We start from the raw sequence: 27,260 nt of genomic DNA on the forward strand, positions 1-27,260 counted from the left end.
ACCCCAGAAGAGACCAAGGGGGAAGGGGAGAAGAAAACAGCTGGAAAGAACATCAGAGAAGAATGCTTAGGGAAATTAAGGAGTGAAGGAATAACAGAGGGAATAAAGAAGGGAGGAAAAGTCAGGGATGCCTGCAAAGTGTCTGGCCTGGAAGAACATGGCTCCAGAGGAGAATGAGTCCATTGGAGAGCCCTTTGGCTTAGATGAAAAACTGATGAGATGTGGACGGTGGACTTTTAGGTAGTAGCAAGTTGGGAGGAAGGACAGGCGAAGGTCAGGATCCAGATACGGACCTGGAAGCCCTTGTTTCCTAAACAGAAACAGGTGGAGCTAAGAGAGAGCTGCTGGGGAGGGCTCCTCATGCAGCAGAGATGGTGAGCGCTGTGGGAAGGTGACTGGCCCGGGGAAACACAGGGGATTGGGACGGAGTCATTGAACCCAGGCCCCCAGTGTTCCCTGTAGGCCAGACCTTCTCAAAGCGGGTTCCAGCAAACACTAATCCCAGCAAGATGCTCAGTGGAAAAATATGTCCCTGGCCACATCAGCATAGGAACTCTGCCTGCTAAATCCTGCCTCGGGAAAGTCATACGCCACAGGCTCTGAGAAGCCGTGCAATCCAGAAACCCCTTCACTTTACTTAACTCACCCTCTCCCAAACTTACTGGGGAACAGTAACCTTTGTGCCGTCTGATCAGGGGGCACACTTTGACTATTGTTACTCTAGTGTAACCACCTTTACCTGTAAAGCAAACTCGTCATTAGAACAAAGGAAGGAACCTACAGAACAGAGGCGAGAACGCTGACCACAAACTCAGAGCAAGTTCACGTGAAACATGCTCATGAGAACCAGTGTGCAGCCCTGTCACCTGTTTAGCGATGATATGTGGCTCTCCAAGTGCCCCTGTCCCCAGAGATCACTCACTCTCCTGAAATGAGACAGCCCAAGAAAGCTGTGACTCTTGCTTCTCTGGCGCAACCACAGGTGCAAACTCACCATCTCCTCCTCCCCCTAACCCCTCCCTAGTCCCCTAGGGCACTCCACTCACCATCTTGCCCTCCCGTGCTGACCCAGTTCCACCATCATGGGACCCGTTCCCACTCATTTTCTTCTGAGATATAGCTCTGATCTACTCTCCTGCTAAAAACCTCCGATGGCTCTAAAGCCGTGTTGCCTTGGACAAGGGAAGGCCAAATCTCTTAACTTGGCAACAAGGCCCTTTCAGCCTCAGCTCTACCTCCTTCCCACTCTTACAAATCAGGCCTATGACCACATTCTTCCATTGCCAGAAATGCCCTTCCTCTTTCTTGTAACAGCCAACTCTGCATTGAAAGAGAGACCAGAATTTTAGCAGCAAAGCCCCAATGTGGCCTCGACCTTTCCCCTCCTTCATTACCACAGAGCTCAGGGAGCAGATCCCCTGGGGGCAGGACGGAAGCCTCAAGGTTCCAAAGCTCTGGTGCCTTCCTGGCCATGCACCTCCCTCTCTGGAGGGACAGGGGTCTCACAGATCAGTCCCTCACCTGATTGCTGGTTCCAGTCTTGAACGAAGGGTGCCATCAGTGGAGCAGGCTCTCGGGCCAAGTAAGGGCTAACCCTGGAGTGGTTTTTTCCCAAAACTACCATCAGAATCACTTGAGGCAGTTTGTAAAAATATGAAATCTCAGACTCTCGCCCTAGAGAGCTGACTCAGCAGATCTTGGGAAGGACCTAAGTGGATAATTAACAAGGAGCCTAGGTGATTCTGCTTGCGCATGTTGGGCAACCGAGGGATGATCTTCCTATCCTCACAAGTCTTGGAGCTTTCAGGCAAGGAGAGCCCTTAGGGTCTCCCACAACTCACACGTCATGGAAGCAGCCCTTCTGCACAGCGTCCAGTGCCGGACGACGCCTTCCAGGAGGCCCTGCTGCACAGTGCACTCATGAACAACATGAGAAAAGATCTGTCATTGGTCTCTTCTCACTTCAGAGGGCCCCACAACATCTGCAAACTCCCCAGCCCCACTGCACCTTTGTTGCTCAAGATATTGCTAAACATAACCCCATTTTCAGGAACACAAGAGGCATCTGGACTGTCACCCTACTGACTTGCTCACATTTTCTGAAACCAGCCCAGAAGACAGGAATTCACACTTGCGCTGCCTAGCTTCCTGAAGCACACACCTGCAGGCTGGTCTTAGTGGTTCCCCTTTCAGGAGTTCCAGAAAGGTGATTCTGAGGTTTCTGGGACAGAAGAGAGGATGCCTGGGCCCTGGTTCAGCTCCATCAGTGTTTTTGCTGGATGATCTATCTTTAGGCAAGCACCATCTGCTTTCAGCATACTGGTTTCCCATTTATAAATTGCAAGGACTGGAATTCAACCTGCTCCAGAAGAACTCTTATCTGCCACCACCCTCAATGGCTCCTCCAGTGGTTTGTGTGGAGCCTTATCATTGAACAGCCTCTTCTCACTCGCCTGTTTGTCTTTGTGCCCCCTCGCAAGCCCTATCATGTCTCCAACGGACTGAGAGCACACTGACGGTTGGATCCTACCCCCCTTGCCCACTCTGGCAATTCCTTCCCCACCTTCTCTCTGTGAAGCCTCCACAGCTCTGAGAATACTGCACATCACACCTCTGAGAGTGGGTAACACCTAGCAGTCAACGGCAGCTCCAGACCTGGAACAGAATGCCTTCTTGGATCCAGTGCCAGCCAGGTGGCCTCCCCTGAATGCCCTGTAAATCTCCTGCCATGCTGCAGGGGCTGTCCCCTGCTATCTGCCTGGCCCAGTCCCAGTGAGAAAATCCACAGAGCTCAGACTCCAGGAGGGCAGTGATCAGCTCTGCCCAGAACCTTGCAGAGCTACCAGGTCTCACAGCCACTGCTCGAGGCTTCCGGGAGAGGCGAGGGGAAGAAGCAAAGGATGGAAGGCTTCGTCACAGTCCTCAGAGGCTAAGCCAAGGCTCCCTTGCTGTGAGGCGCACGGCGTGTGCTACCACAGGCCCTCGGCCCCGCTGGGCTGGCTTGTGTGTTTTCTTGGCTCGGGAGCTGGGAAGCAGGGTTACGTAAGCAGATGAGCAGATGTGAGCCTGTCCTTCACTCTCCCAGCTAAAGCCCTGCCACGTGGGCCTCTCAGCTGGGAGCCCAGGTCATGGCCTTGCGTGTAAGTCGCTCAATAACTTCAATGTGTGAGCTCAACTCAGACAAATTCCACTGCTCCCTTGCTCAGCACAGCAAACCCAAACACACACACGATCCTCCATCAAAAGCCCTTCTAATCTACAGCCAACCCAGCACAGACTCCCTGCCTCACTTGCTTGATAGCTAGACTAGCTGAATCCTCTAGCCTCAGCAACACAGGCTGGAACATGCCAGTGCTCCAGACACAAACCTTGGCCAGATGCTGGGTAGTGACAATGTTTCACCAGCCTGGACAAAACGGCAACAGTGGAGTATAGGTGGTTCTTCATTAGCTAAGTGTAACCAATGTATCCAGAATGTCCTTTCCTCTAAGATTGAGACTTTACTCTTTAAATATTAAGATGTCCTATCTTTTATGAAATAATTACAATTGATTTTGGTGCTGGATTGGAAGCCATGGGTCAAAGCCCCTCAGTTTCTTTTTAAATTTTCCTGAGCAGTGAATTCAAACATTTGGGAAATGTTTTTAGGAAAGCTGGGACGCTGGATCGTCTTCCTTGGCCACGCCTCAGTCCTGACAGAACATGGCACAGCCCCTCTTCAAGCTCTCTCCTCCCCAACTACAGTGTTGCTCCACAGGCACTGTGGGTGGGCCACTTCTCTCTGCACCCATCTTCCAAGAGCTAGATATGCACTGGAAGCTGAGCCAGGCACTACCAAATCCCCAGGCTTGGGAATGACAGCAATTTGCAGTGGTCACATGAATTCATGGTACCCCCCCGCTGTGGCCCCTTAGATTAGAAATGAGAAGCACCATCTACTGCACAGGGCTCATCCTAAACCTTCCCTCTGGCCCTTCAGGGAAAAGAAGCTCTCCAGAGTTCTCCAAGGACTTAGTCATCACCAATCCAACAGCTGCCTGGCCTCGGCTCAAACATCACCACCCCTAGGAAGCCTTCTTAGACCACTCAAGGCTGGTTCTTACCATGCTATTTTTCTTTATCCCTTTGGGTAGAGCCTTAAAATTAAACAATAAATATTTTAAAATATAACCCAAGGACAAGAAATGTGACTTCCTCCTTCATCCCTTTCCTAATAAGGAAGCGTCTCCCAAAATAAAGATTTCAAAACATATTACTTAGTGGCTAGAAAACAGGAATAACCTATTTCTAATGTTACTTGATATGCGTCAGGCACGCTGCACACCGAACACAGTTTCCACACCTACTGCTCTTTCTGCCATCTAACCATCCAGGCCGCTTATTAGACCCTGGGGAAAGAGATCTTTTTTCAACAGGAAGCAGAGCACATCTGTGGTCTCTGACCCCTGAATTTGGGGGCATAGAGAAAAGCAAAGTATTTGCTTGAAAGATAAAGGCACCTGTCAGAGGAAGTCTGCAGAACAGAGCCCAGGTGGCCAAGGGCAAGCTGGATAAACTGGGCACAGTGGGGCCAGCTGCTCTCCATCCATCTCTGCTTGGGAGTGGGCCTGCCATGTGCCCAAACTGCCACACTTTGTGGGTCTTCCAAAATATGACCTGAAAACAACCTGGCTAGTGACAGACCACCAGTCTCACTGGAACTGGTCTTGTTTGTGCCCTGCCCTCTCCCCGATTATAAATTCCCACCCCGCCTTCCAACAAAGGCCAAGCACTCTCATTTCCTACCCTCTTTGCTTCCAAAATGCTAGTGAGCTTTCCACCTATTGTAAACGTCCTCAGACTGTGCAAGAATCACCTGGGGAAGCCACCTGCAGATTCCTGGGTCCTACTCACCACATCTCGGGCTGGGGTCCAGGACTCTGCATTTTAACAACAAGCACTCTAGGTAATTTTAATGTGGATCCCTGGATTATATTTGGAGAAACGCTGGTATATAGGTTCACTCATTAAGCACCACCTCTACCCATTCCCTGAAACCCTCACTTAAGAGTGAGGTACCAAGAAAGACAGCTTACACTCAGGAACCACTGCATATTTCTCCTTTCTGACAACGTATGTCACGTAACAGAACACATTTCACCTCTGGCTTTTGGAAAGGGACAGATGTCATAACTATCTTGGGCCATATGGTCTGAATGTCTACATTTTAACTCATCCCCAGCCTTAACATATTTTTTCTCTATTTCTAATTTTATATATGTTGGTCCTTTTTTATGGTGTGTATTCTTATAAGCTATCTCAAAAACCTTTGTGAAACCTACCAATTGGTAACATAACAATCCTTCAAAATTCAAACCAAATGTCATCCTCTCTTTTGTTTTCCTAAAGCCCCTTGGGTCAGTAATCCCTGCTCCAGATGCCCCAAACACCCTTGACGCTACAACTAGCCCTTCAGGATGAGGGTGCCCTCCTTCCTCCCTCAGCTCCATGAGGGCGGGGACTGTATCATTCCTTTTTGTACCCGGGACAGTTACTTACAAAGCAGCATCAACAAACATGGGCTGACCCACAGCACTAGTTAAGAAGCCAAGCCCTGACTGGTTTGGCTCAGTAGATTGGGCATCATCCTGTAAACCAAAAGGTTGCCGGTTCAATTCCCAATCAGGGCACATGCCTGGGTTGTGGACCAAGTTTCCAGTTGGGGGCATGCAAGAAGGCAACCAATCAATGTTTCTCTCACATATCGACGTTTCTCTCCCTCTCTTTCTCACTCCCTACACCCCTCACTAAAAAGAAACAAAATCTTAAACAGAAAAAGGAGAAGAAGAAGCAAAAGGAGAAGCAGCAGCAGCTGCTGCTGCTGCTGCTGAACTAACAGAGCAGGGAACCACTTTGCCTTCAGTGCTTGAAAATCTAGATTGCTGCCCTAATACACATCTACAAACAAGGTCGCCAAGGGCAAAAACACTTCCCTTTCTGGGCTCTTAAGATGACTTTGGGTCTAGGAACAGCACCTAGATGAACACATCCCCGACCCTCAATTTTAATAAGCTTCTTACAGGTTCCAGGCCTACAACTCAAACTCTGTGGCAGTGGACAGCCTAATATGTTCCATGTCCTCATCTAAACCTCACACTGTCACATCCAACAAGTGCTGCACCAAATACCACTTGTTCCTTGAGAGAATAACTCCAAACCTCAAATTCTGATGGGGGCTGTCAGATCACCAGAAAACCCTTACGTAAGTAGTCATTCAGTCCAGGGTCCTGTCACCAAGTGTACCAAGGCCTAAACCTAAGGGAGCAAAGCCATGGTCAGATTCCATCACCTTGAAGAGTCTGGATCCTCTTTGAACCAGAATGAAGAAGAATCCTGGTAGACCAGAGCTGGAGGAACCTTCAGAATTGTGGTTCAGCCCCATCATGAGGGTTTGAAATTGAAGGCCAGAGAGACTGACAGACTTCCTCAAGGACATTCTTGGATTGCCCTCCCCCACAACAAAAAAAGCCACCTTTGTTTCCCCCTTATTAATCCTTTAGGTTCTCGTGTTCATGGATACATCCACACAGTGGACAAATCGCAGCACACATGCCCCTCCACTCTCCCTATGCTGTGCACATGGAGATTCTATCTCAGAATCCTTTTCAACCAAGGGTTCTTCTAGGAGCTACCAATGGATCCTGGGTGGCATAAAAATGAATCTTATTTGACATCACTAACATAAACCCTCCTTAAGTGCACTTCTGTACCACATGGCCAGGGCTCCTGAATTCTGAGGCAGGGGAATTAAAGAGAATACTGAGAAACCTCTGGAGACCCCAGCACTGGGGGCATGACAGTACACTTCTGTCCTGGGGTGACCCAAAAAGGTTCTCTTTTCTTTTTCTTTTTATTTTTTATTGAATTTATTGCGGCAACATAGGTTAATAAAATTATATACTATAATACATCATCTGTATATTGTATTCACCAACCAAAGTCAAGTCTCTTTCCATCACCATTTATCTTCCCTTAACCCTCTTGTACTCCCCCACGTGGGTGAAAGGTTTTCACCCACGGTGCAACCACAGAGATGGAAGGCCCCGAGGTCAAGAAACAGTGCTGGGGATCACAGGCTTTTGAAGCCCAGTAAACAGGCTTCCTAGTGTTTCTCCACTGGGGAAAATTGTCCCAGGAGGAATTTGTGCTTTGTTTGGTCCTGGCCCCAAAACAGATTTTCATCCTCATCCAGCCGTTCTTCCTCCCTCTCCCTCTTCCTCCCTCTCTCCCTTCCTCCCTCCCTCTGCTGGAATTTGTGGAAACTGCGCCTGCCCACGGTTGTGTTAGCACTACCAGGAAGAGCTAACGAGGTCAACTTGCCTGGAAATGCCATGTCAGCCCCAGAAGATCCTGCTGTATCTCTCCCCTCTTAGAACTACAGCGCTTCTGGGAGGAATGATTTGAACTCCTTGTAAAGAAAGGATCAGAATGACAGAGTCTGGTATTTTATTTTAAGACCTCCCACTCTGGGCTGAGGCAGTCCCCCAGCCCCCTCTGAGGCCTCCACTCTCAGCCTGGAGACAGTCACCAACAGGTAGCCTGGGGCCAGAATGGCAGGAGGCACCTTTATCTCCATTTCTCTTCTGACTGCTTCCCCTCATCTGGTGTGAGAACATTTTGCTCTGCGCCTTCTTAGGTCATTTGTTAGAAAAAATAGAAATTTGACACACAGCTCCACAGGAAGCAAATGCAATTTTCACGGGAAGCAGCATGGTAGTAGGAACAGGTCACACACCAGGGTTCAAACCCCTGTGCCACTTCTGAAAAGTCACGGGTGAGTTTCATAACCTTTGAACCCTGTCAGTGATAGCACAGTACTCAACGTACAATAGACCTACAGCATATATTTGCTGAATATATGAATAATACTTGCATATGGGGCTCTAGCTGGTGTGGCTCAATGGACTGAGTGTTGTCCTGAGAACCAAAGGGTCACTGGTCTGATTACTAGTCGGGGCACATGCCTGGATTGTAGGCCATGTCCCCAGTGGGGGGCACGCAAGAGGCAACCACACATTGATGTTTCTCTCCGCTTCTCCCTCTCTTTCTCTAAACATAAGTAACTAAAATCTCAAAAAAAAAAAAAAAGCCTTGTATGTGGGCCTTACACTCTAAGAGGCAAAGTCATTCTCAATAGAATTCAACAGAAGCTAAGGGGCCATAAAGATTGACTGTTTGCTAAGGAGATCCAGAGGAGTTTAGCTATACCACAACACCTAAAATGTAGCAGGGGTATCCAACCTTTTGGCATCTCTGGGCCACACTGGAGACAGAAGAGTTGTCTTGGGCCACACATTAAATATACAAACACTTGAAAATTTTAAAAATCTCATCATGTTTTAAGTAAATTTACCATCTTGTGCTGGGCCACAGGTTGGACACCCCTGATAGAGGAACTAAGGGTATTAGCACAGTTACAGAAAAAGAGGAGTGCTGGTGAGACTGCACAGAACAAAGAAAAAGGGTCATGTTCAAACAGAAGACATGGGCAATGTGGACAGACAGATGACAGACTCAGAGAATATATCTGCGATGTCTGAGACCAGCAAGGGATGAGTATCCAGAATGTATTAAAAAGTCCTGCATATCAACAAGAAAAGTATAAGAACCTCAATGAAAAAACAAACAGCTAGAGGATTATTATGAATAAGCTATTTACAAGAGAGGAATCCCAAAGGCCATCAGGCATATGAAGATGTTATTTGTAATCAGAGAAAAGCAAGTTAAAACAAGAGCTTTCCCAGCGCATTTATTCATCTGGCAAAAATTAAGAAGCTGGTTAATGCCAAGTATTTGTGAGGTGCAGAGATGCTCATGCTCCACTGGTGAAAATGTGAACAGGGGTTGACATTCAGGGGTGGTACCCAGCACTCTCAAATTAACATAAATATACACACACAGGTCCATAGAGGACTTGCTCCAGAAGTCTGTCCCTTACAGCAGTACTTGTGGAGACAGTGTGGGGGGTCTATCAGTAAGAAAGGGAGAAAGAGCCCTGGCTGGCGTGGCTCAGTGGATTGAGCGCGGGCTGCGAACCAAAGCATCGTGAGTTCGGTTCCCAGTCGGGATACGTGCCTGGGTTGCAGGCCACGGGCCCCAGCAACCGCACATTGATGTTTCTCTCTCCCTCTCTTTCTCCCTCCCTTTCCTCTCTAAGGATAAATGAATAAAATCTTAAAAAAAAAAAAAAAAAAGAAAGGGAGAAAGAAAATTGGTGTGAACACCATGGACACTAGATGCACACACAGCAACGCAAATGACTCTTAAAAACAAGGGTGAGCACCTGGAGCCTATTCTTGGTTTCTAAATATCATCTTCTACTAAAAACAACCAGGGCTGGTCAAAGAAATGGCTGATTCCAGGGCTCAGTCGGGGACCAAGAAAGAGGAACCTAGAACACCTTGCTGTACCTAATAAGAAGGAAGTCCTCAAATATTTTAAAAGGACACAGGAGTCAGACTGAAGGGCATCTCACTGGCCAAATATGGGACAGTCTCAGCATCAAAATAAATAATCCTAGTAAAGGATTATGAGCTACTAAATAAAGGATCCATAAGTCTGCACTGAATTAACAGCGGAGAAGGGAAAGCTCTTCCCCACAGGAAAATGCCAACTAATAAACCCAGAAGGAATGACGATGGAATTAGATCACCAAAAACCATAATAACTGATTCAGGCAAGAATCATCAATAGATGCTAAATACCAGGAAATAACAGGATATTTACATAACCTCTAAGTAAATGCCCATAATATATGTTTTAAAAAATCATTACAATTTCTATTGCTTTTCAAGTTCATAATATACTTTTTAATTAAAAAATGGTAAAATAGTACCAGTAACTTCATAATGGAGAAGTGGCAGATGCCACCGTAACAAAGTGATCGAAGTTCACATGGCCAGTGAGGACCGAATTAATAGCATGTGCCTCCAGACCTGGTACACTGACAACTCAGCACTGCTTGTGTGGTATTCTTGTCAGAAGTACACAATCTCATCACAAGGAAACATCAGATGGGCCCAAATTGAGGGGCTTTCTACAAAATAACTGGCATGCACACTTCAACAATGTAGTGCTGTGTGATACAAAGAAAGGCTCGAGCATCATTCCAGATTAAGAGACTAGAAAGACATGACAACTGAATACAATGCATGGTCTTTGACAAGGACATTCTTGGGACAACTAACAAATCCTCCTTAGGTCTCTAAGTGAGACAGGAATTTTTCAGTGTTGTTTTCCTGATTTTGATCATTACACCACGGCAGTGATTTTCAACTGGTGTGCTACAAGAATTTTTAAAACACGCAAAACCTGGCCCTGGCTGGGGAGCTCAGTTGGTTAGAGCCGTGTCCCAATACACTGAGGTGGCAGGTTTGATCCTGGGTCAGGGCACATGCAAGCATCAACCAATGAATGCATAAATAATTGGAACAACAAATTGATGTTTCTATCTCTCTTCCTCTCTCCCTCTCTAAGCTCAATAACAAAAATTTTATAAAAATAAATAAATAAAAACATGCCATCCCTGACTATGTAATCAGGTGCACTGACCTCTTTTCCCTTAGACTGTCAAATTAAAAAATGACTATGCCCAACACAATAGCGTCTGGTGTGAATGAATCAAAATCATACCAATTTTTTTTGTCAGATCAGCAAAAAGTATACTTTTTGGTATGTCATAAAATTTTAGTAGTTTATGTGTGACATGAGATAAAAAGTGTTGAAAATCACTGCACTGTGATTATATTTTAAGAGATTTTATTTTAGGAAATACATGCTGAATATTTAGGGATAAAGGGGCAAGGTTCAGAAGATATCACACATACACATGTATGGAGAAAGAAAGAAAATAGCAAATATAGCAAAATGTTAACACTTGAGAAATTTAGGGGAAACCAGAGGACATCCAGAAGTTCTCTGTATAATTCTAGTAACTTTTCTATACATTTGAAGTTATGTCAAACTTAAAAATAATTGGGGGACGGTAGGGGGTTATAAATGGTGATGGACAGAGACTTGACTTGGGGTGGTGAACACACAATACAGCGTACAGACGATGTGTTGTAGAACTGTGCACCTGAAACCTGTAAAATTTTGATAACCAGTATCACACCAATAAACTCAATAAAAAAGAAAAAGAAAGATTTTAAATATAATCTTTATTTATAAAATCTGGCCAAAGATTGTATTTCCCAAATGTTTATAGTCAAGTTAATATCATTCTGGAAGGTATTAAATGAACTGTCTTTGAAAATTAAAAAAAAAATTAAACAGAGCTGGGAGAAAAAAAGTTACAATCAGAATGAGCTACAAAATAACACTATTTACATAAGTTAAAAATACATGTACAGCCCTGGCAGGTGTGACTCCGCAGATTGAGTGCCGGCCTGTGAACCAAAGGGTCTCTGGTTCAATTCCCAGTCAGGGCACATGCCTGGGCTGTGGGCCAGGACCCCAGTATGGGGCACACAAGAAGCAACAACACATTGATGTTTCTCTCCCTCTCTTTCTCCCTCCCCATATCATTAAAAATAAGTAAAACCTTTAAAAATAAAAAATAAATTAGTTAAAAAATATGTGTACAAAAAATACATATACATATGCTATATGATCCATTTATATGACATTCTTGAAGAGACAAAACAACAGTAATGGAGAAGAGATCAGTGGTGGTCGGGGGATAAGGCTGAAGGAAAACGGCACTTGAAGGGGGACTTTTGCAGTGATAGAAAGGTTCTGTATCCTGATTGTGGTGGTGGTTACACAAATATATACGTGTGTTAAAATTCATAGACCTATACACCAGAATAAAAAAAGAAACCAATTTTACTGTATGCTCATCTAAAAAATAAAACTTAAAGTAAAAAAAATGCAAATATGTAAAAGCCGTTCTCATTTGGCAAAAGCAAAAACAGATACACGAAACAGGTTAGAATGGTTATGCAAGGTGGGGGGGGGAGAAATGGAAGTGGGAATGAGACTAAAAGAGAACAAATAAATAAGGCAAGGGAGTCCATGATGATAATGGGCCACGTAATAGTTTGATGGCTGAATGGGACAGAAGGAAAGGGGAATGCACAGAAGAAAATAAATAGGGGAGTGGTGGAGATGGAGCTGGATGAGTCCTTCCAGCACTTGTATGGGGGAGAGAGAAGCCCTGACCTCTAGAACAAACCAAAGTCCCTAAGCAGGTCTGTGGGGGTAGATCCATCAGCCACTCACTTCCCTGCTCTGACTTCTGACTCACTAACTGCCTGACTAAACTATGCCTTCCCTTGTAGTGCTGCCTGCAGCCAGAGAATTCTAAGACACTTGACAAGAATTCTAATTTTCCCAGTAAATCAGAAATTTAGCATTCCAGCAGGTAAATAAGTCTCCAGGTGTTTTACTCCTGAGTGAGTTGCCTGTCTGATATTCAGTCAGTTCTGGAGCACTGACTGAATCTGTAGCCCAGTAATACTGGTTAGAAGTGCATCCTTCTCTCTACATCTAGAACCGGCCATTAGGCTGCAGAGAGCCTGCTTCCCCAACGGCCACCTGGGCGGTCTGCCAGCTGTGCACTCCTGGCAGTACCTCTCGGGTATCAGGACTACTTTAAATGTAGCCAGCTCCAATTTCCTTCTCTAAGCAGTGGGTATAATGATGTGTTCCTTTCAGGTGGTGAATGAGAAAACACATATACATGTTTATCACAGTGCTTGACACTAATAGATGATCAATAAATATTACTTTGCCTTCTCACTGACTCCCTAGAACTTCAAAGCCTATAGATTATTACAGCTCTACAGCCACAAGTGGCTAAAATTCCACTTTTCTACTCTGATCCACCATAACAGTGGTAGATTTGGAAGAAGAGCATAGGACCTCAAAAGGGTCTTTTAGGTATGACATGTCTTCCTGCAGTACGTGAGGGTCGAACAGTGATTGTGTCCATCTTTTACTGTTGGAGACAAGTACTAAAATGTCAAAGCAGCAGCTTAGAAGGAATACAGATGAAAAAAATTATAATCTTGGAACAACAAAGATCTTCCAGGGGTGAGGGGAGGAGGAGGCATACTTTTGGCTAAACTTACCAGAAGAGAGAGAGAGAGAAAAAAAACCCTCAAATTACCAAAATCAGGGATGAAAAAAAAAGTCTCTCCAAGCCCTATAGAATTTTAAGAGAATACAATGTATGCCAACAAATTAAATAACTTACATTAAGTGGATACATTTTTAGGGAGACATAAACTACCAAAACTGACTCAAGAATAAGTAGAAAATCTGAATAGACCTATAACAAGTTAAAAAGTTGAATTAGCAGTCAAAAAGCTTCCAACAAAGAAAAGCCCAGGCTCAGATGGCCTCACTAGTGACTTCTACTAGATATTTAAATACAAACCCTTCACAAACTCTCCCTAAAATTGAAGGGGTAACATTTCCCTACTCATTTATGAATCAGTATTACCTTGATACCAAAAATCAGACAAAGACATCATGAGACAGAAAACTACAGATTTTTTGTCAATTATACCTCAATAAAGCTGGATTTAAAAAAAACTGTAGATCAATACCTGTTATGAATAATCCTCAACAGCAACAAAAAAACCTAGTTAACTAAATCCAACATATAAAAAGGATTATACACCATGACCAAGTAGGATTTATCCCAGGAATTCAAGATTAATTTATATCTTAAAATAAATAAATAAATCAACGCATAATACACCTTACCAATAGAATGGCAAAAACCACATGATTACTGTACTTCAACAGATGCAGAAAAGCATTTGACAAAACACATTATCTATTCATAATAAAGACACTAAAAAAACTAGGAACTTTCCTAGCCTCATAAAGAAGAAATATCCACACTGCTATGAAAATCCCACTGCTGACATAGCAAAGGACTGTTTTCCCACTGAGACCAGGAACAAGAAAAGGATGTTCTCTCTTAACAAATCTATTCATCATTGTACTAGAGTTGCTCTGAGAGTTAATGAAAATAATGCATATGGCCCTTGCTGGTGTGGCTCAGTGGATTGAGCAGTGACCTGTGAACCTAAATGTCACCAGTTCGATTCCTAGGTAGGGTACATGCCTGAGTTGTGGGCCAGGTCCCCGGTTGGGGACATTTGAGAGACAGCTGATCAATGTTTCTCTCCCTCTCCCTCTCTCTCCCTTCCCCTCTCTTTAAAAATAAATAAATAGAATCTTTTTTTCCTTTTTTAAAAGATTTTATTTATTCATTTTTAGAAGAGAGGAAGGGAAGGAAAAAGAGAGGGAGGGAGAAACAGCAACATGTGGTTGCCTCTCACATGGCCCCCACTGGGGACCCAGCCCACAACTCAGGCATGTGTCCTGACTGGGAATCGAACCGGCAGCTACTCAATTTGCAGGCTGGCACTCAACCACTGAGCCACACCAGCCAGGGCTAAATAAATAGAATCTTTAAAAAATAACAATAAAGCGGACCTAGCCATTCCTACTTATTTTAAAAAAAGGCATACTAAGTACTTTCCCCATGCTTGGAAGTGCTGAATCAGCATCACCTGTGGTGAGAGTGGTTGGCTGGTTGTTGCTGGTGCCTAGGGCTCTAGATCACAGTGGTTCCCACTGACTGGGTTTTGGATTTTCAAAGTGACCAACTTACTCCTCCCAAGTTTTGATTTTGTGTCTAGAAAATGAAATTGCTGGAAAGATCAGGTGGTCCTGGATTTTGTCCAGTAAGACACAATCCTGGTTCCCAGGGTCCACTGAGAGCCACCCCAACTCTACCTGACTGGCCTTCGCGGGGACAGCACTCTGCTGTCTTGCAGCAAAGCCATTCAGCCTCGCTGAGCAGCAGTACGTGGCTGCCTTAGAACTCCCAGGCAGGCAGGGACTCTACAGAGCATCCAGGCTAACCCTTCACCTCATTTTAGAGATGGGTAAGCTGAGGCCCAGTGACAAGATGTGATTTCTCTCCGATTACTCTGTAGGCTGGCACCAGAACTGGACTGAATGGCTTGCCATCCTGGCTGCCAACACCAGCCCCTGAGTAAAGATAGGATGTGTACACGTCTGTGCCTAAGTTTGTCTAAACACAGTAGGTAGGCACAGGCTGCTGGACATTCCAGGCTAAGCCCATTTACATCCAGTCCCCATTATTATTTATTTGTAAACATCAATGTGTGGTTACGTCTCACACACCCCTCACTGGGGACCTGGCCTGCAACCCAGGCATGTGCCTTGACTGAGAGTCAAACCGGTGACGCTTTGGTTCACAGGCTGGCACTCAATCCATGGAGCCACACCAGCCAGAGCAGTCCCCGTTTTTCAACACCCCTTCTTACTTCCTGAGGCTCCAACAAAAATCCAATGCTCCCTCCAGTTCCTCCTCCTGACCACTCAGCTACCTGTAACCTATGACGGTCTCCCCAGGACGCTGATAAACAATGTTCTCCTGATGAAGGGAAGACTAGGGGTCACCACAGAATCCTGGCATGCCTGACACACAGCAACATATACTCCATGTGCCCAGGATTGTGGAGTCAACAAAATGGGAGCCTTTCCTCCTTATGGCCTGGGGCAGGAGCACTCACCTTTAAGCCAGGCCACAGTCTCTGCTAAACCCTGGTTCCAGGCTAAGTCCTGTCCCCAAACTGTGGTTACAGCCTCATACCTTTCCTTTCTGTTAACTCCACCACAGGGCAGATAGACAAAAACTGCATTTGGAGGAAATTATACTCTGCAGCCTACTGTGCTGAATGCATGTCTTCTGTGCCCAAGCGGATGGTTTAGGCACTGATCAAAAGACAGAATATTGGTATTACCACAAACCTCACCTCATTCAATCCTCTTATCAGCCCTCTGAGGCAAGGATTATCTCCCCACTTTACACAGGAGGAAAGTCTTGTCCTGGGCCTCCAGGAACAATATGCTGGACAGCAGGTCTGGTCTGATTCCAAATGGACCCAGAGGTGCCCTGGTAGTAAGCCACAGCTGACTGCTGCGGAATGCGGTAGAAGAGACGACATATGGAGTGGTTACAAGATGAAGGGAACAGCTGCCCCGAGTTGAATGCACCCTGTCTGCTGCATTTGTAAGCCTTTGGTCACTGAAATCACTAGCTGTAAAGTCATACAAACCACTTATGCAAGTCAACAGTTTATCTATAAAAGGGGCATGTGCATGGGGGGTGGCTACAGGGACAGAACTGGCAACTGACATTTGCACACCTTGGGTTATCGATCAACCTATTTTACCCAATATAATTTAAAAGCCATTCTTTGTTTGGGTGCCCTTTCTGGATCCCATAAACCAGGGCTGTAAGATCAGAGTTCATGCACTGGGGTTAAACAGTCAGCTGCCCTGGCTAGCCCATCAGAGCCTAACTTGGTTCTGTGGGTTAGGTTCTGAAATTGCGGGTCGGGTGCTGAAATGCTGCAACATACAGCATTTTCAGCACCCGACCCGCAAATTTTTAGATCGACACTGTTTTTAAGTCAGGCTCTCAAAGCCAGGGTCTGCTCCCATTCTATAGGTTTGCCTCTATAAATGAAGGAAAAAGAAAAGGTCTTTATCTTGTGTAAATCAACTATTGGCAAAGATAATGAAAGAGCCACCGTAAGTTTTTTGGGGTACAAGAAACCTCAGCAGGAACCAGAGGCAAAGGTTAAAAGGAAAAGCTTCGAGTCAGGAGTGATCGCAGGCCCTACACGGGGGACCTTAACATAAGCACAAGGCCCAAGGGCTGGGTGCATTTAAGTGTGAGACTGCAGGCAGGCCTGACTCTCCCTGGGAATCCACGATCCTTAAAAGCCAGGATCCCTGGCCCAGGTATTTACAGTTTAGGGCCTGTGGATTATTCTAATCTTCTGGAAAACAAAGGAGCCATGTGAGCCAGTATCCTAGAGACAACCATATCCTCAGGCCTAGAAACTCCTCCCACAGCAAAAACATTCAAGATTACCTATGACGGTGAAATCTGGAATGTTGAATGCTAAGGGAATATCCATAAGAGCCTTAGAGAGCAGCTACAAAAGATAATTAGGATAATTATAAACAATTTAACAGTTGAATGAAAATAGCAGAATGCAAAGAGATTCACTCTACAATCGCAACAGAGTATAACATGTATATGTTTGATAAGTAAATTCAAGTTTCGCTACAGTGTCAGGCACATGTTTTGTTACAATGGTAGAGAAAAGAATCATGTTTTTAAACATTTAATGGGATGACATTTTCAACAAAAATAAATAAATAAAAGAAGGAAGTCCTAAAAAGCAAAAGCCAAAATCTTCACAAATAAGAACTATCGGTACTGCCCTGGCCAGTGTGGCTTGGCTGGTTGGCCGAAAGGTGGCGGGTGTGATTCCCAGCCAGGCACATGCCCAGGCTGCAGAACAACCGATGGATGTTTCTCTCTCCCATGATGTTGCTCTTTCTCTCTCCCTCCCTCCCTTGCCTTCGCTCCAAAGTCAATGAGCATGTCTTCAGGTGAGCATTAAAAAAAAAAAAACTATCAGTACTACCAATACCACATAACATATATTCAGAGCTTATTCTACATTAGGCACTGTTTGAGGCCCTTTTATGTTTATTACCTAAGCTTCACATCTACAGATGAGAATAGAGAGGATAACATCTTTCCCGTATCACATGCCTAGGCAGAGTGATAGAAAGAAACATTTGCCATGTCATTTTAGAGGTCACTAATCAACTAAAATCTTTATGCATGCTTAGTCAGAGATGACAAAATCCTCAGCAGAAGCCTCACCACAAGAGCCCTTGAAATAGGTAGTGGGTGATAGTAAACTTCACAGTGAATTTCAAAAGCCTTTCATGTTGCAGATATAAGCAGGATTCCCCCCCCCCCACACACACACACTAACCTATAGCCTTCAGGAGGAAGAGACAGAGGGCACGAAAGACCAAAAAGCCCAGCCCACTCAAACTTCAGAGATGGAAAGACGGGCCAACGGAGCTGGGACTTGCCCAAAATGACGTAATGAATTAGGAGAAGAACCAGAACTCACAACCCTCGCTCCTGTGGCCTTCAAGGCTTGCTCCTGCCCTCTGTAGACCATAAAACCCTCTCTGTACTTCTCTCTCCCTTCGCCTTCTGCCCTGCCTTCCGCCCTTCGGTCCCTCCCCCTAAGCCATCCTCAGCCTTCCCCTGCCCAGCAGGATCCCAACCACACTAGCTCTCTCTGTTATCGTCTTCGGTTCACTCTGCCTCCATTTCCTATCTTCTCCTGCCCTGCTGGTGACTGTATGCACCAGCTGAGCTTCAGCGATGATGTTCTTCCCACGTGCAGCAACTACAGGAAATTACAGGCTGTTTTCAACAGCAGATCCCTGCCCTTCTGAACCAGGGAGACTGTTCAAACAGGTGAGGCAGGGGTGCTACAGTCAGTGTTTGGAAGCAAGGCCCTTCACGCTGACTCTGGCCCTGGGAGCACCCAGGTTTCCTCTCCTCTCTCTGACCACACAGTACTGCCAGAGTCTGTCCACCACCAAGTGGCTCCCTGCAAATGTGGGTGAGGCCTTGTTCTCATCTAACTTCCATGCTTCAGTTAGTCTAGTGACCAATGAAAGTTTGCTGAATGAGTAAATAAGTCCCCACTCATTCTTTCTTGGGACCCCTTAATAACTTTGGGGTGAAGACTCAAGTGTCTGGGACAGGCAGAGACACTACCCAGGCTGCCTGGAAAGCTCATTTGAATGCCAGGAGCTACCTCCTACCTCCTACAGTGCAAATACGTTTCCCTAAGTCTACTCTTATCTTGGAGTCCTTTCCTGTTTTTTCGAGCTGGTGGTCTCCTAAAACACCAACAACAACTCTGCGGTTTCAGGATGTCAAAGGCAAAAGGACATTATGCAAAACAGGAAGAAACTTTTTAAGAAAAAGTGTAAGGCATTTTCAGAATGCACCCTTTCATACAGGCAAGCAACAACTGAACCCCTTGCCAGGGCCCATCCCTATGATCCATGTGGTAGGGCAGGAAGGGCCCTGATCTCATACCATACTGGTCATGCTGGTATGACCTAACCCTGCCCCTTCCTTCAGTGCAGCCTCCCCCACCCCCTGCCCAGGCTCCGTGCCAAATGACCCCTGGCAGATTCCCAAATCCAAAGTGTCCCTTGCAAGAGGAGAATTTAGCTCCAGTGAGGGCACTCCAAGTGGAAATAACTTCAAAATAGACACCTTGGAAAGAGCCTGGCACACTGGCCTGAGGTTGAATTGCTCTTAACCCTCCTGAACAAGCACCTACTGAGTGCCAGACCCTCGTGGTCTCTGAGCCCGCTGCCCCCCCCCCCCCCCCCGCCCCCAGCCCTGCCCCTCTCCAAAGGAATTCCTGAGAACCTACAGGTTTCTCACTTCATGACCCCCACCCCCACCCAGATCTCAGGGCTTCCTGTTGGTGGGAGAGCTGTGCTGTGTGTTTCAGATTTGCTAGCTTGCTGGCACACTTTCTATGGAAATAGTCAAGTCAGTCATGTCAGCAACACTGGGTTAGCTAGCTGGTTGTTCACCAAGCACCACGGCCCCAGTGCTCGCAAGCCTACAAGTCTACCGTCCCACGGTCCCCGTGAGCCCAGGGACGTGGCTGCTAAGGAGACAGATGGAAATGTTGCTACGAAAGCTGACCGGTGGGGCATAACCCCACTGGTTCTCTGCTCAGCCTTATCCCTGAGAACCTGGCCTGATGCCTGGCCCTCCGCCCCACCCTAGACGCTTCCTGCACCTAGTTTCCTTTTTAATCAAAATTCTAGACATAGCCTTCATTCAGCAATAAATGATACTCATCTGCCTGCAACAAGCAAACATGTAATTTTCAGCAGACGTATCCTTTAGGAAAACTGGTTTAAAAACCTAGCCCTTCTCAAAAAAGCACTCCTTTATTTTGTTTTTAGAAAACTCTACTAGGGAAACAATCCAAAAGTGCATAAAGCTTTGTGCACAAGCCTCACGAGACTGCCAGAAAAACAAAACAAAACCCTAAAACTGTGTGTGTGTCTTTGTGTGTCTGTGTTCAACAACTGTTAAATGATAAAAATTACAGCATATTCAGTAGACAGAATAATATAGCCTCTGTGCCTTTTCAAGATAGAGAACCAAGCTTGTGACAGAACCTTAAGTGAAAAATACCAGATACCAGGCTATCTATCTCTATACCAGTCTATCTGTCCATCTACAAAGATATCAGCTATATCCTTGAACATGCACACACACACACACACACACACACACACAGACTAGTAGAAACTACGTCACCATATGTTGTCTGGTTGACAGGAACATAGGTATGCTTTTTACTTCTTAACTTTTCAAATTATATTCAATGAGCCTGTATTAGTTTTTACACAAAAGAGGAGAAGATTGCGGGCTCCTTAAAAAACAACAACAACAGGAAAAAGCAAACAACTATAGTCCCTACCCTCCCAGTGAGGCAAATCCTCCTCCTCTCTCTGGGCTTCCTGGAGGGCTTTGGAGAGGCAACAGGGGGATAAAGGAGCAGCTACGTAACACATCCAGACCAGAAATTAAAATCACTGCCAGACAATTCAGCCACAGCCACTTATACAGCCGCTGGTCTTCATCGTGTAGGAATGGAGCTGGCTGAGGCCAGGCTGGAAAGCAGAACCTGAAACACTGAGGGTGTGAGTCAGCCCTTCTGCCTTCTAAGGACAAATCCCGTTAGGCCACGTTCACTGTGACCAGCTAGCTCCCTGCCAGATGCTGTCGCCTACCCCCAAATCACCGCAACATTCTAACCAACCCTCAGAAAGAGATCCTCCAGATCCCTCCCCAAGCTGGTGACCTGCGTAGGCACAGATAAACACAGAGGCCCCCACAACTGGGGCCTTCACAATCAGAGCCACAGTCTGGCTCCCAAAACCCCTCGCCAAGTTAAGAGACGGAAGGGCCTTGTGGTGGCCACCAAATCCAAACCCACATCTTGTTAACTCCTGCAGGAGGCAGGGTCTCTCTGGCTGGCCTTCCCAGTGACCTCATTGCCCAGAGAACACAGCAGACAATGCCAGAGCCAAATGTAAAATGGCCTCAGTGCCAGGCCCTCAAGGGATTTAGGCAGAAAGGGCAGACCATTTCTCCTATGACAACTGGATTGGTAGTTAACGGGATGAGAAAAACTGGAACTTTCAGGTGACTGTGGATTCAAAGAGAATTTCACTCTCTGCTCCCTGCCAGGAATAGGCAGGGAATACTCAACAGGGAACAAGGGGTAGGAGGCACTGGGTAACAGGCTGGAGGAGCGACCAGCTTTGATTTGACTACAGGATGACTGGGCCCCTTTCACAAACACCCAGAACCCAGCTGAGCCCCCAAAGTCTGGAAAGTCCCTAGGGCAGAATCCATAAAAGGGCTGGGACTGCCTTGGTCACTGTCCCATCATTTCCAACCCATAAATTAGCCAAGTCAGCCTGGGAATCCCTACCCTGCTGCTATCCAAAGACTATAATGCCCAGTCATATGGGTGCTAATGTCTCAAAATAGTCATTAAAGAGTGGCAAGTTAAAGATTACCCAGCAGAGCTAATGTTAGGCTTCAGAAATTAGAGAAACATTTTCCACACAAGCAAATAAAACCAGGGAAAATAAAATGTAAAAAAATAAAATAAAACAAAACTAGGACTGGAGAACTTTATACCAACTCTGGGTTTCCAAATAAGAAAGAAATAAGGAAGAAAAGAAGGAAAGGAGGGTGGTTAAGGTGAGGGAGACAATAAATACATACACATGTTTCCCTAAATGTCACCAGCACAGTTTAAATATGCTCCACCTAAACCGTACGGCCACATCTTGTCCTCTTCCTCTCTAGCTCTAGCACCCAGCAGGCGTAGGACAGGCATGTTGTTGGAAGAATGAGTTAAGTGGCCAAAGGCTTTAGCCATATGGAACATCCAGGCAAGTTGTCATCATATAAGATCTTACAAAGGGACACACAAACTCACCTAGCGGGATTCTCCCAAACTCTGGGCCACATAGGCCACCTGAGCCTCTGCACTAAGTGCCTACTGGGCACTAACCTCAGGAAACAGCACTGGGCAGGGCGGCAGGAGACTGGATTTCAGCCCCAGCATGCCACTCCCTGGCTGAGTGCAGGGAGGCAGGGTCCTTCCCCTTTCCACAATGAGGGGTGGGGGGCCAGGGGACTAGACAGTTCCACCAGGGGATGATGCTACCTCCCTAAGGTGCTGCAGTTTGAGTCCGATCTCACATTTGGTACTTGCTCCCTGTGCCCCAAGGAGCTTTTACCTGCTTCATCAGGTAAAGGCTCCCATACTTGCTCAGAGTCTGAGGGGAATAAAACAGACAGGAATCACTCCTGTCACCATCAGAAAGCCAGACAGCCATGGAGGGTATTTCTCAATGTCAGCCTGTTGAACAAGAAGGCAAGTCTGTGTGTATGCCAATAAATATTTTCCCTAGAAAAGCAACAGGACAAAACTGGATTAAAGAACTAGTTACCTAACCTCCCAAAGCTTAAAGATCTAAGCTTTAAGCTGGGGAGGCTCCTCGTGCCTTCTTAAGCTGTAGGATCAGACTCCACCCCAAACTGGAAGGTGATGAGGTTCCAAGACACATCCCCTAAAGGGGAGAGAAAGCCCTTTCCCAGCAGAGGCCAGGACAGATGTCCTCAAAGTACACACTGTCCTGGGCTTGTGTCCACATGTGTGCATATGTGGGAAAGGGGGGAGGGGACAGCGTGCTGGCAGAGAAATACCTGAGGGCCAGCTGAGAGCTCTGAAGAGGCCCAGCCAATGCTTTGTCTTCCAGGGCACAAACTGAGGCAGAGGCTCAGCTGACAGTCCCCACGAAAGCCAGGGAAAATGACTCATAGACAAGTGGCTCTATTTGCTAGCCCAGGTGCTCATGACTCTCTGGTGCCCACCTGTAGATCAGAGTCTTCCTCATAGCACAGCCAGGCTAGAGGGGCCTCTCGGGTTTAAATTAAGCAGTCTCATACTCACCATCACCTCCTGCCCCAAAGCACTTTTGAGGGGACTGTACTAACAGTCCTAGGCCCTGTGCACTAACAGGTCCCTGCCTCCCCTAACCAACCAACCTGAGGTACTGCCCACCCCCTACCTAGACCCTCTCTAGGCTGGCAGTGCCAGTGCCAGTCACCAGTCACCAGTCAGGTCACATTCAGCTGCTGCCAAATCTGAGCAGAGATAACATTCTGGGTGGGGGCGGGGGTGGAGGGAAACTACACGAAATGCAAAGCTGCTGCTCCTCCCAGGCTGATTACATTGCAGGCAAACACCCAGGCAGCCAGGAAAAGGAGCCTCACTGCCACAGTGCAATGGACTGGATGCTGACAGGCCCTTGAGGGCTGAGAGGACACCACCTACAAGCCGATCTCCCTGGGAGAATTCCCTGGGGAACTTGGAGGAATTCTCAGGAAAGGCCAACCTCCCTGAAGCAGCAATCAACTCAAGAGACCTCACATTACTACCTGGGGTTGCCCGGGGCAGGACCTACCATGGCTCCAAACACTGACCCCTGCTCTACATCACACAGAGTGCAGACAGAGAAAGGATTCAAACCAAGTCTATCTGAAATCAATCCCGAGGCTCTGACAACCCAGTACAAGTCAAACAGAGACCTGTCAACAGCCCCACCTGGCTCCTCCATAGAAGGGCATGCCCATTACCCACCACCTACCAGCTGCATCTGGTCCAGACCCCTGGACACCAGAAAGAACAGCCAAGTTGCGGAAAGAAACTGCAAGTAGTGAAAAGGCCACAGCTCTAAAACCCACGGATGCTTTCTCCCACCAACCTCAAAACCACCCAACAAGGGCTTTGGTAGACACCTGTCCAGCTGAACAGATTACCCACCCCCACCCCCGCAACACACAAACACACTCCCAGGGAGACTTTCAGCTTTCTCAAGGCTCCGTCCCAGCCAAGAACTTCCCCTCCAGGAGCTGCACCTAACCACTCAAACCTAAAGAATCAGTAAAAATGAAGAAAAACCCTCCGCCTTCACTTTCTGGGGCTGCCTCAACCAGCCGCCTGAATACCACGGTCCCATGCCTGTCACACAAAGGCAGCCAAGCTAGAGAAGAGACCCAGGGCCTCTCTCCTTGCCCTCCAAAGCATTGTCTCTCAGAAAGTCCCTTTGAGCCACCAATTCAGAGTGAACTGCAATTCAGAGGCCCCCGCAACTGTCCACCAATCACTAGCAACACCATGAGCAAAGAGAGGTGAGTCACCACAGCCTCTCATGCTTCATCGGGAAGTCCACACCTCGAGCATCAATTTCATGAACTTTGGGGTCCTTTAATTTGCTAATTAATTTCTCTTTCTTTCTGCATAAAGTCCAGGCAACAATTAAAAACAAAAGGACAAAACCAGGCCTCTCAGAGGTAAGGGAACTCATTCTTCCTTCTTTTCTTAGACTCCACAGGAGCCTGAGAAATAAAAACTTCGAGTCTCAAGTCCTATTTGTCACATAGTTAACATACACAATCTCATTTAGTCCTAGAAACAACCCTACGAGTTAAGCACAGACAACCTCAGTTTACACAGGAGAGACTCTGAGGAAGCCCACCTCGTGCACTTAGCAGCAGGGCAAAGGTTCGACTTCATTTTATAGGACTAGTCTGCTTCCCAGATGACCATCATCAAGTCCAAAGGAATTCAATTTTCTACTTTAAAAAAAAGTCCCCCCTATTACCACAATTCCTGTCTGACCAATTGCTAGAGCTTCCTCTCAAACTGGATACAAAAATGTTGAAGTAATTACTGGAGATATTGAGCAAGACCATGTAAGAGGCCTGCCCTGCCAGGGTTCTGTGGAGAAGTGTAAGAGTTCCTATCAGCAGGATGCCTGACAGCTTGCCTGCCAGGGCCCCTAACTCAGAACAACATTCTCTAAACCCTGGCATTAGAAATGAGCAACCACCTGTCTGGTAATCTTGGGAGCAACCTGTGGCAGTGTTGGGCCTGACTGCCTGTGGATTACAGGTCAAGGAAAGGTCTGGGAGTAGGCTCAGCCTCCCACTCACATGGGGAATGTAATCCCACCCACCCAAACTCCCAGCCTAGCTGAAACACAGGCTAGAGGTTAGAGTTCACATCCTCTAGGCAAGATAAGACAGACTCCAGCCTGCTCCCAGAAAGGGACAACTCAGTACTAACTGGTTACATTTCAGCCCTCCCATCCCTAGGGTACACACTTTATGTTCTCACAAACACCTACTGCCCCAGGAAGGACCCGGCTCACTGAGGTTTTAGGCAAGAAGCAGGAGAAGAGGGTCCCAGGGCAGGGATATGGAAGAGGAGCCGAACACAATGGTGACAAGTTACTGAGGGTTTACCCTTATTAATGTAAACCCTTGTTTACATTGTCTCATCTAATTTTCCAAAACGTCTTCCTGAAATAGGTACCATTTATTGTCCCCATTTAACAGGCAAGAAAACAGAGGTTTTGGGAAAAGTCACTTGCCTAAAAGCTCAGGAGAAAAGGTTAGCTCACAGTCTCTTGAGAGTGGTTCTGTGACAGAGGTGAACTGGGAGACCAGCTCCCTTTCTCACTGGAGGCCTCATCATCTGTCCTCCAAACTGGAGGTTACTCTGAGCTAAGCCCTAAACACTCAAAATCCAAAACTTCTTGAGGCTTGGGCAAGAGCAGGGGAGTCTCCAAGGCCTTCTCGGGCTCCGGGGCCAGAGGGGCCTGTGGCTTCCCCATACCTCTCCCGCACCGGCTTCCAACACGAATCCAAAGGGACTAAACTACCAGCCTCTCACCCCCATGCAGCCTGGAAACTGTTAGGGATCGGGGACTCAGATTCGGAACAGGGAGGCTGGCCGTCAAGGAAGAGGGCACAGGCGACAGTCCAGGGGGGCCTGTCGGGGAAATCCCGGACGGTCCCAGTTCCCGGACTGACGCAGGCTCGAGTTCTTACCGAGCAGCGGGGACTCCTCAGGGCAAGCGGGCAGCGACCGTGCTGTGCTGGGCGACACTGGGGCCGAAGTCAAGTTGCTCGAGGCGCCGGGGCGAAAGTCCGCGTCTGGGCTGGAATCGTGACCCGGACGCGGTTCGGAGGAGGCGTCCAAAGGCGGTGGCGGCGGCGCTGCTCCTCGCGGTCGGAGCTCCCCGGAGGGCTCCCTGATGGCACCGGCGCCGTTCGAACCAGCTTGCAGCGGTGAGGGGACTCCGACCAGATAGGGCAGGCGACTCAGGTCGCGGCCGGACAGGTAGTAGACCAGGGTGACGCCGAGGTGCAGCGCGCAGACGGCTACGAGCAGGCGGCAGGCCCGCTGCAGGGATGCGCCCGGCATCGCGGCGTTGCCGCCCAAGAGAGGCTCCCGGAACCTCATCTTCCCGCCGCCGCTTTAAGAGGCGGGTGGGCTACAGCTGGTAGGGCGGCCCGCCCGCGGGCCGCCGGCCAGGCGCTGCCAGACCGCGGGAATTGGGGGAGGGGGCGGGGAGAGCCGAGGAACTCGGCGCCGGACGGCGAGCAGCGGAACGCGGAGACTCCCCGCCGGCCCTGCGGCGGAGCGACGCTAAGGGGGCCCGAGGCGCGGGCGGGGCCGGGGGCGGGGCCGGGGTGTGGGCGGGGCCGGGCGCGCGGTGTTCGGGGCGTGAGCGCCGGGGCGGGGGCCGGGGAGCCGGGGGGGGGGGCCGGGGGCAGGGGGCGTGACTTTGGGAGCGGAGCTGCCAGGGGTGGAGCGCCAGGGGGCGGAGCTGCCCGGGGCGGAGCTGTTTCGAGGGGGCGGCTGGCAGCCCCCAGGGCGTGGAGGCGCCCTGCGTTTGAGTTCCGACCCCGACGACCAGCAGTGAGCCGCGTCCTCCGGAGCCTCGGTCGGGAGGCTTCGGTCGCTAGCAAGGCGCGCCTCCTGCTCCTCCGAGCCGCCGCCGAGAGGCGCCGCCACTTCCTGGGGTGCTCAAGGGCGGCGTGTGCGGCACCGAACAGGGCGGAGAAGAAAGCGAGCGGGTCGTTGTTCCGAGGGGTGGTGGGTCGAGGCGGCGTTAGGCAGGGGGTCTGGAAGCTGGGCGGAGAGAGGTTGTCCGGGAAACGGACTTAGATGCCGAGCGCGGGGTGCGAGAACTGCGGAGGGTTCTCTCGGGCGTTCGGGCCCCCTCCCTCGGGCGTGCCGGGCCCTTCTGCGGCGGTCGGGGCCGGGCGAGAAGACGTGGCTCCCCCGGCGCCTAGTGAAGAAAGACAGTGGCTGAGTCGGCTTCTCCAGTATATCCCAGGCGACCTGAGGCCTGCCGGG

At 47.9% G+C, this 27,260-nt stretch overlaps 1 protein-coding gene across 4 annotated transcripts in view; it reads right to left on the reverse strand.

Annotated features, from left to right (window-relative positions):
- Positions 1 to 26,564, reverse strand: part of B4GALT1 (beta-1,4-galactosyltransferase 1) — a 49,863-nt gene extending 23,299 nt beyond the window's left edge. For 2 of the 4 annotated variants that reach the window (XM_036021817.1, XM_036021818.1), the window contains exon 1: positions 25,946 to 26,564. In XM_036021817.1, coding sequence (XP_035877710.1) covers positions 25,946 to 26,360 — 415 coding nt within the window. In that variant the 5' untranslated portion in view covers positions 26,361 to 26,564. The remainder of the gene's footprint in view (positions 1 to 25,945) is intronic. The other 2 variants (XM_028525976.2, XM_036021820.1) reach the window with 2 other exon arrangements.
- Positions 26,565 to 27,260: the final 696 nt, after the last annotated feature.

Source organism: Phyllostomus discolor, chromosome 3 (assembly GCF_004126475.2).
Source record: "Phyllostomus discolor isolate MPI-MPIP mPhyDis1 chromosome 3, mPhyDis1.pri.v3, whole genome shotgun sequence".
Taxonomy (NCBI): domain Eukaryota; kingdom Metazoa; phylum Chordata; class Mammalia; order Chiroptera; family Phyllostomidae; genus Phyllostomus; species Phyllostomus discolor.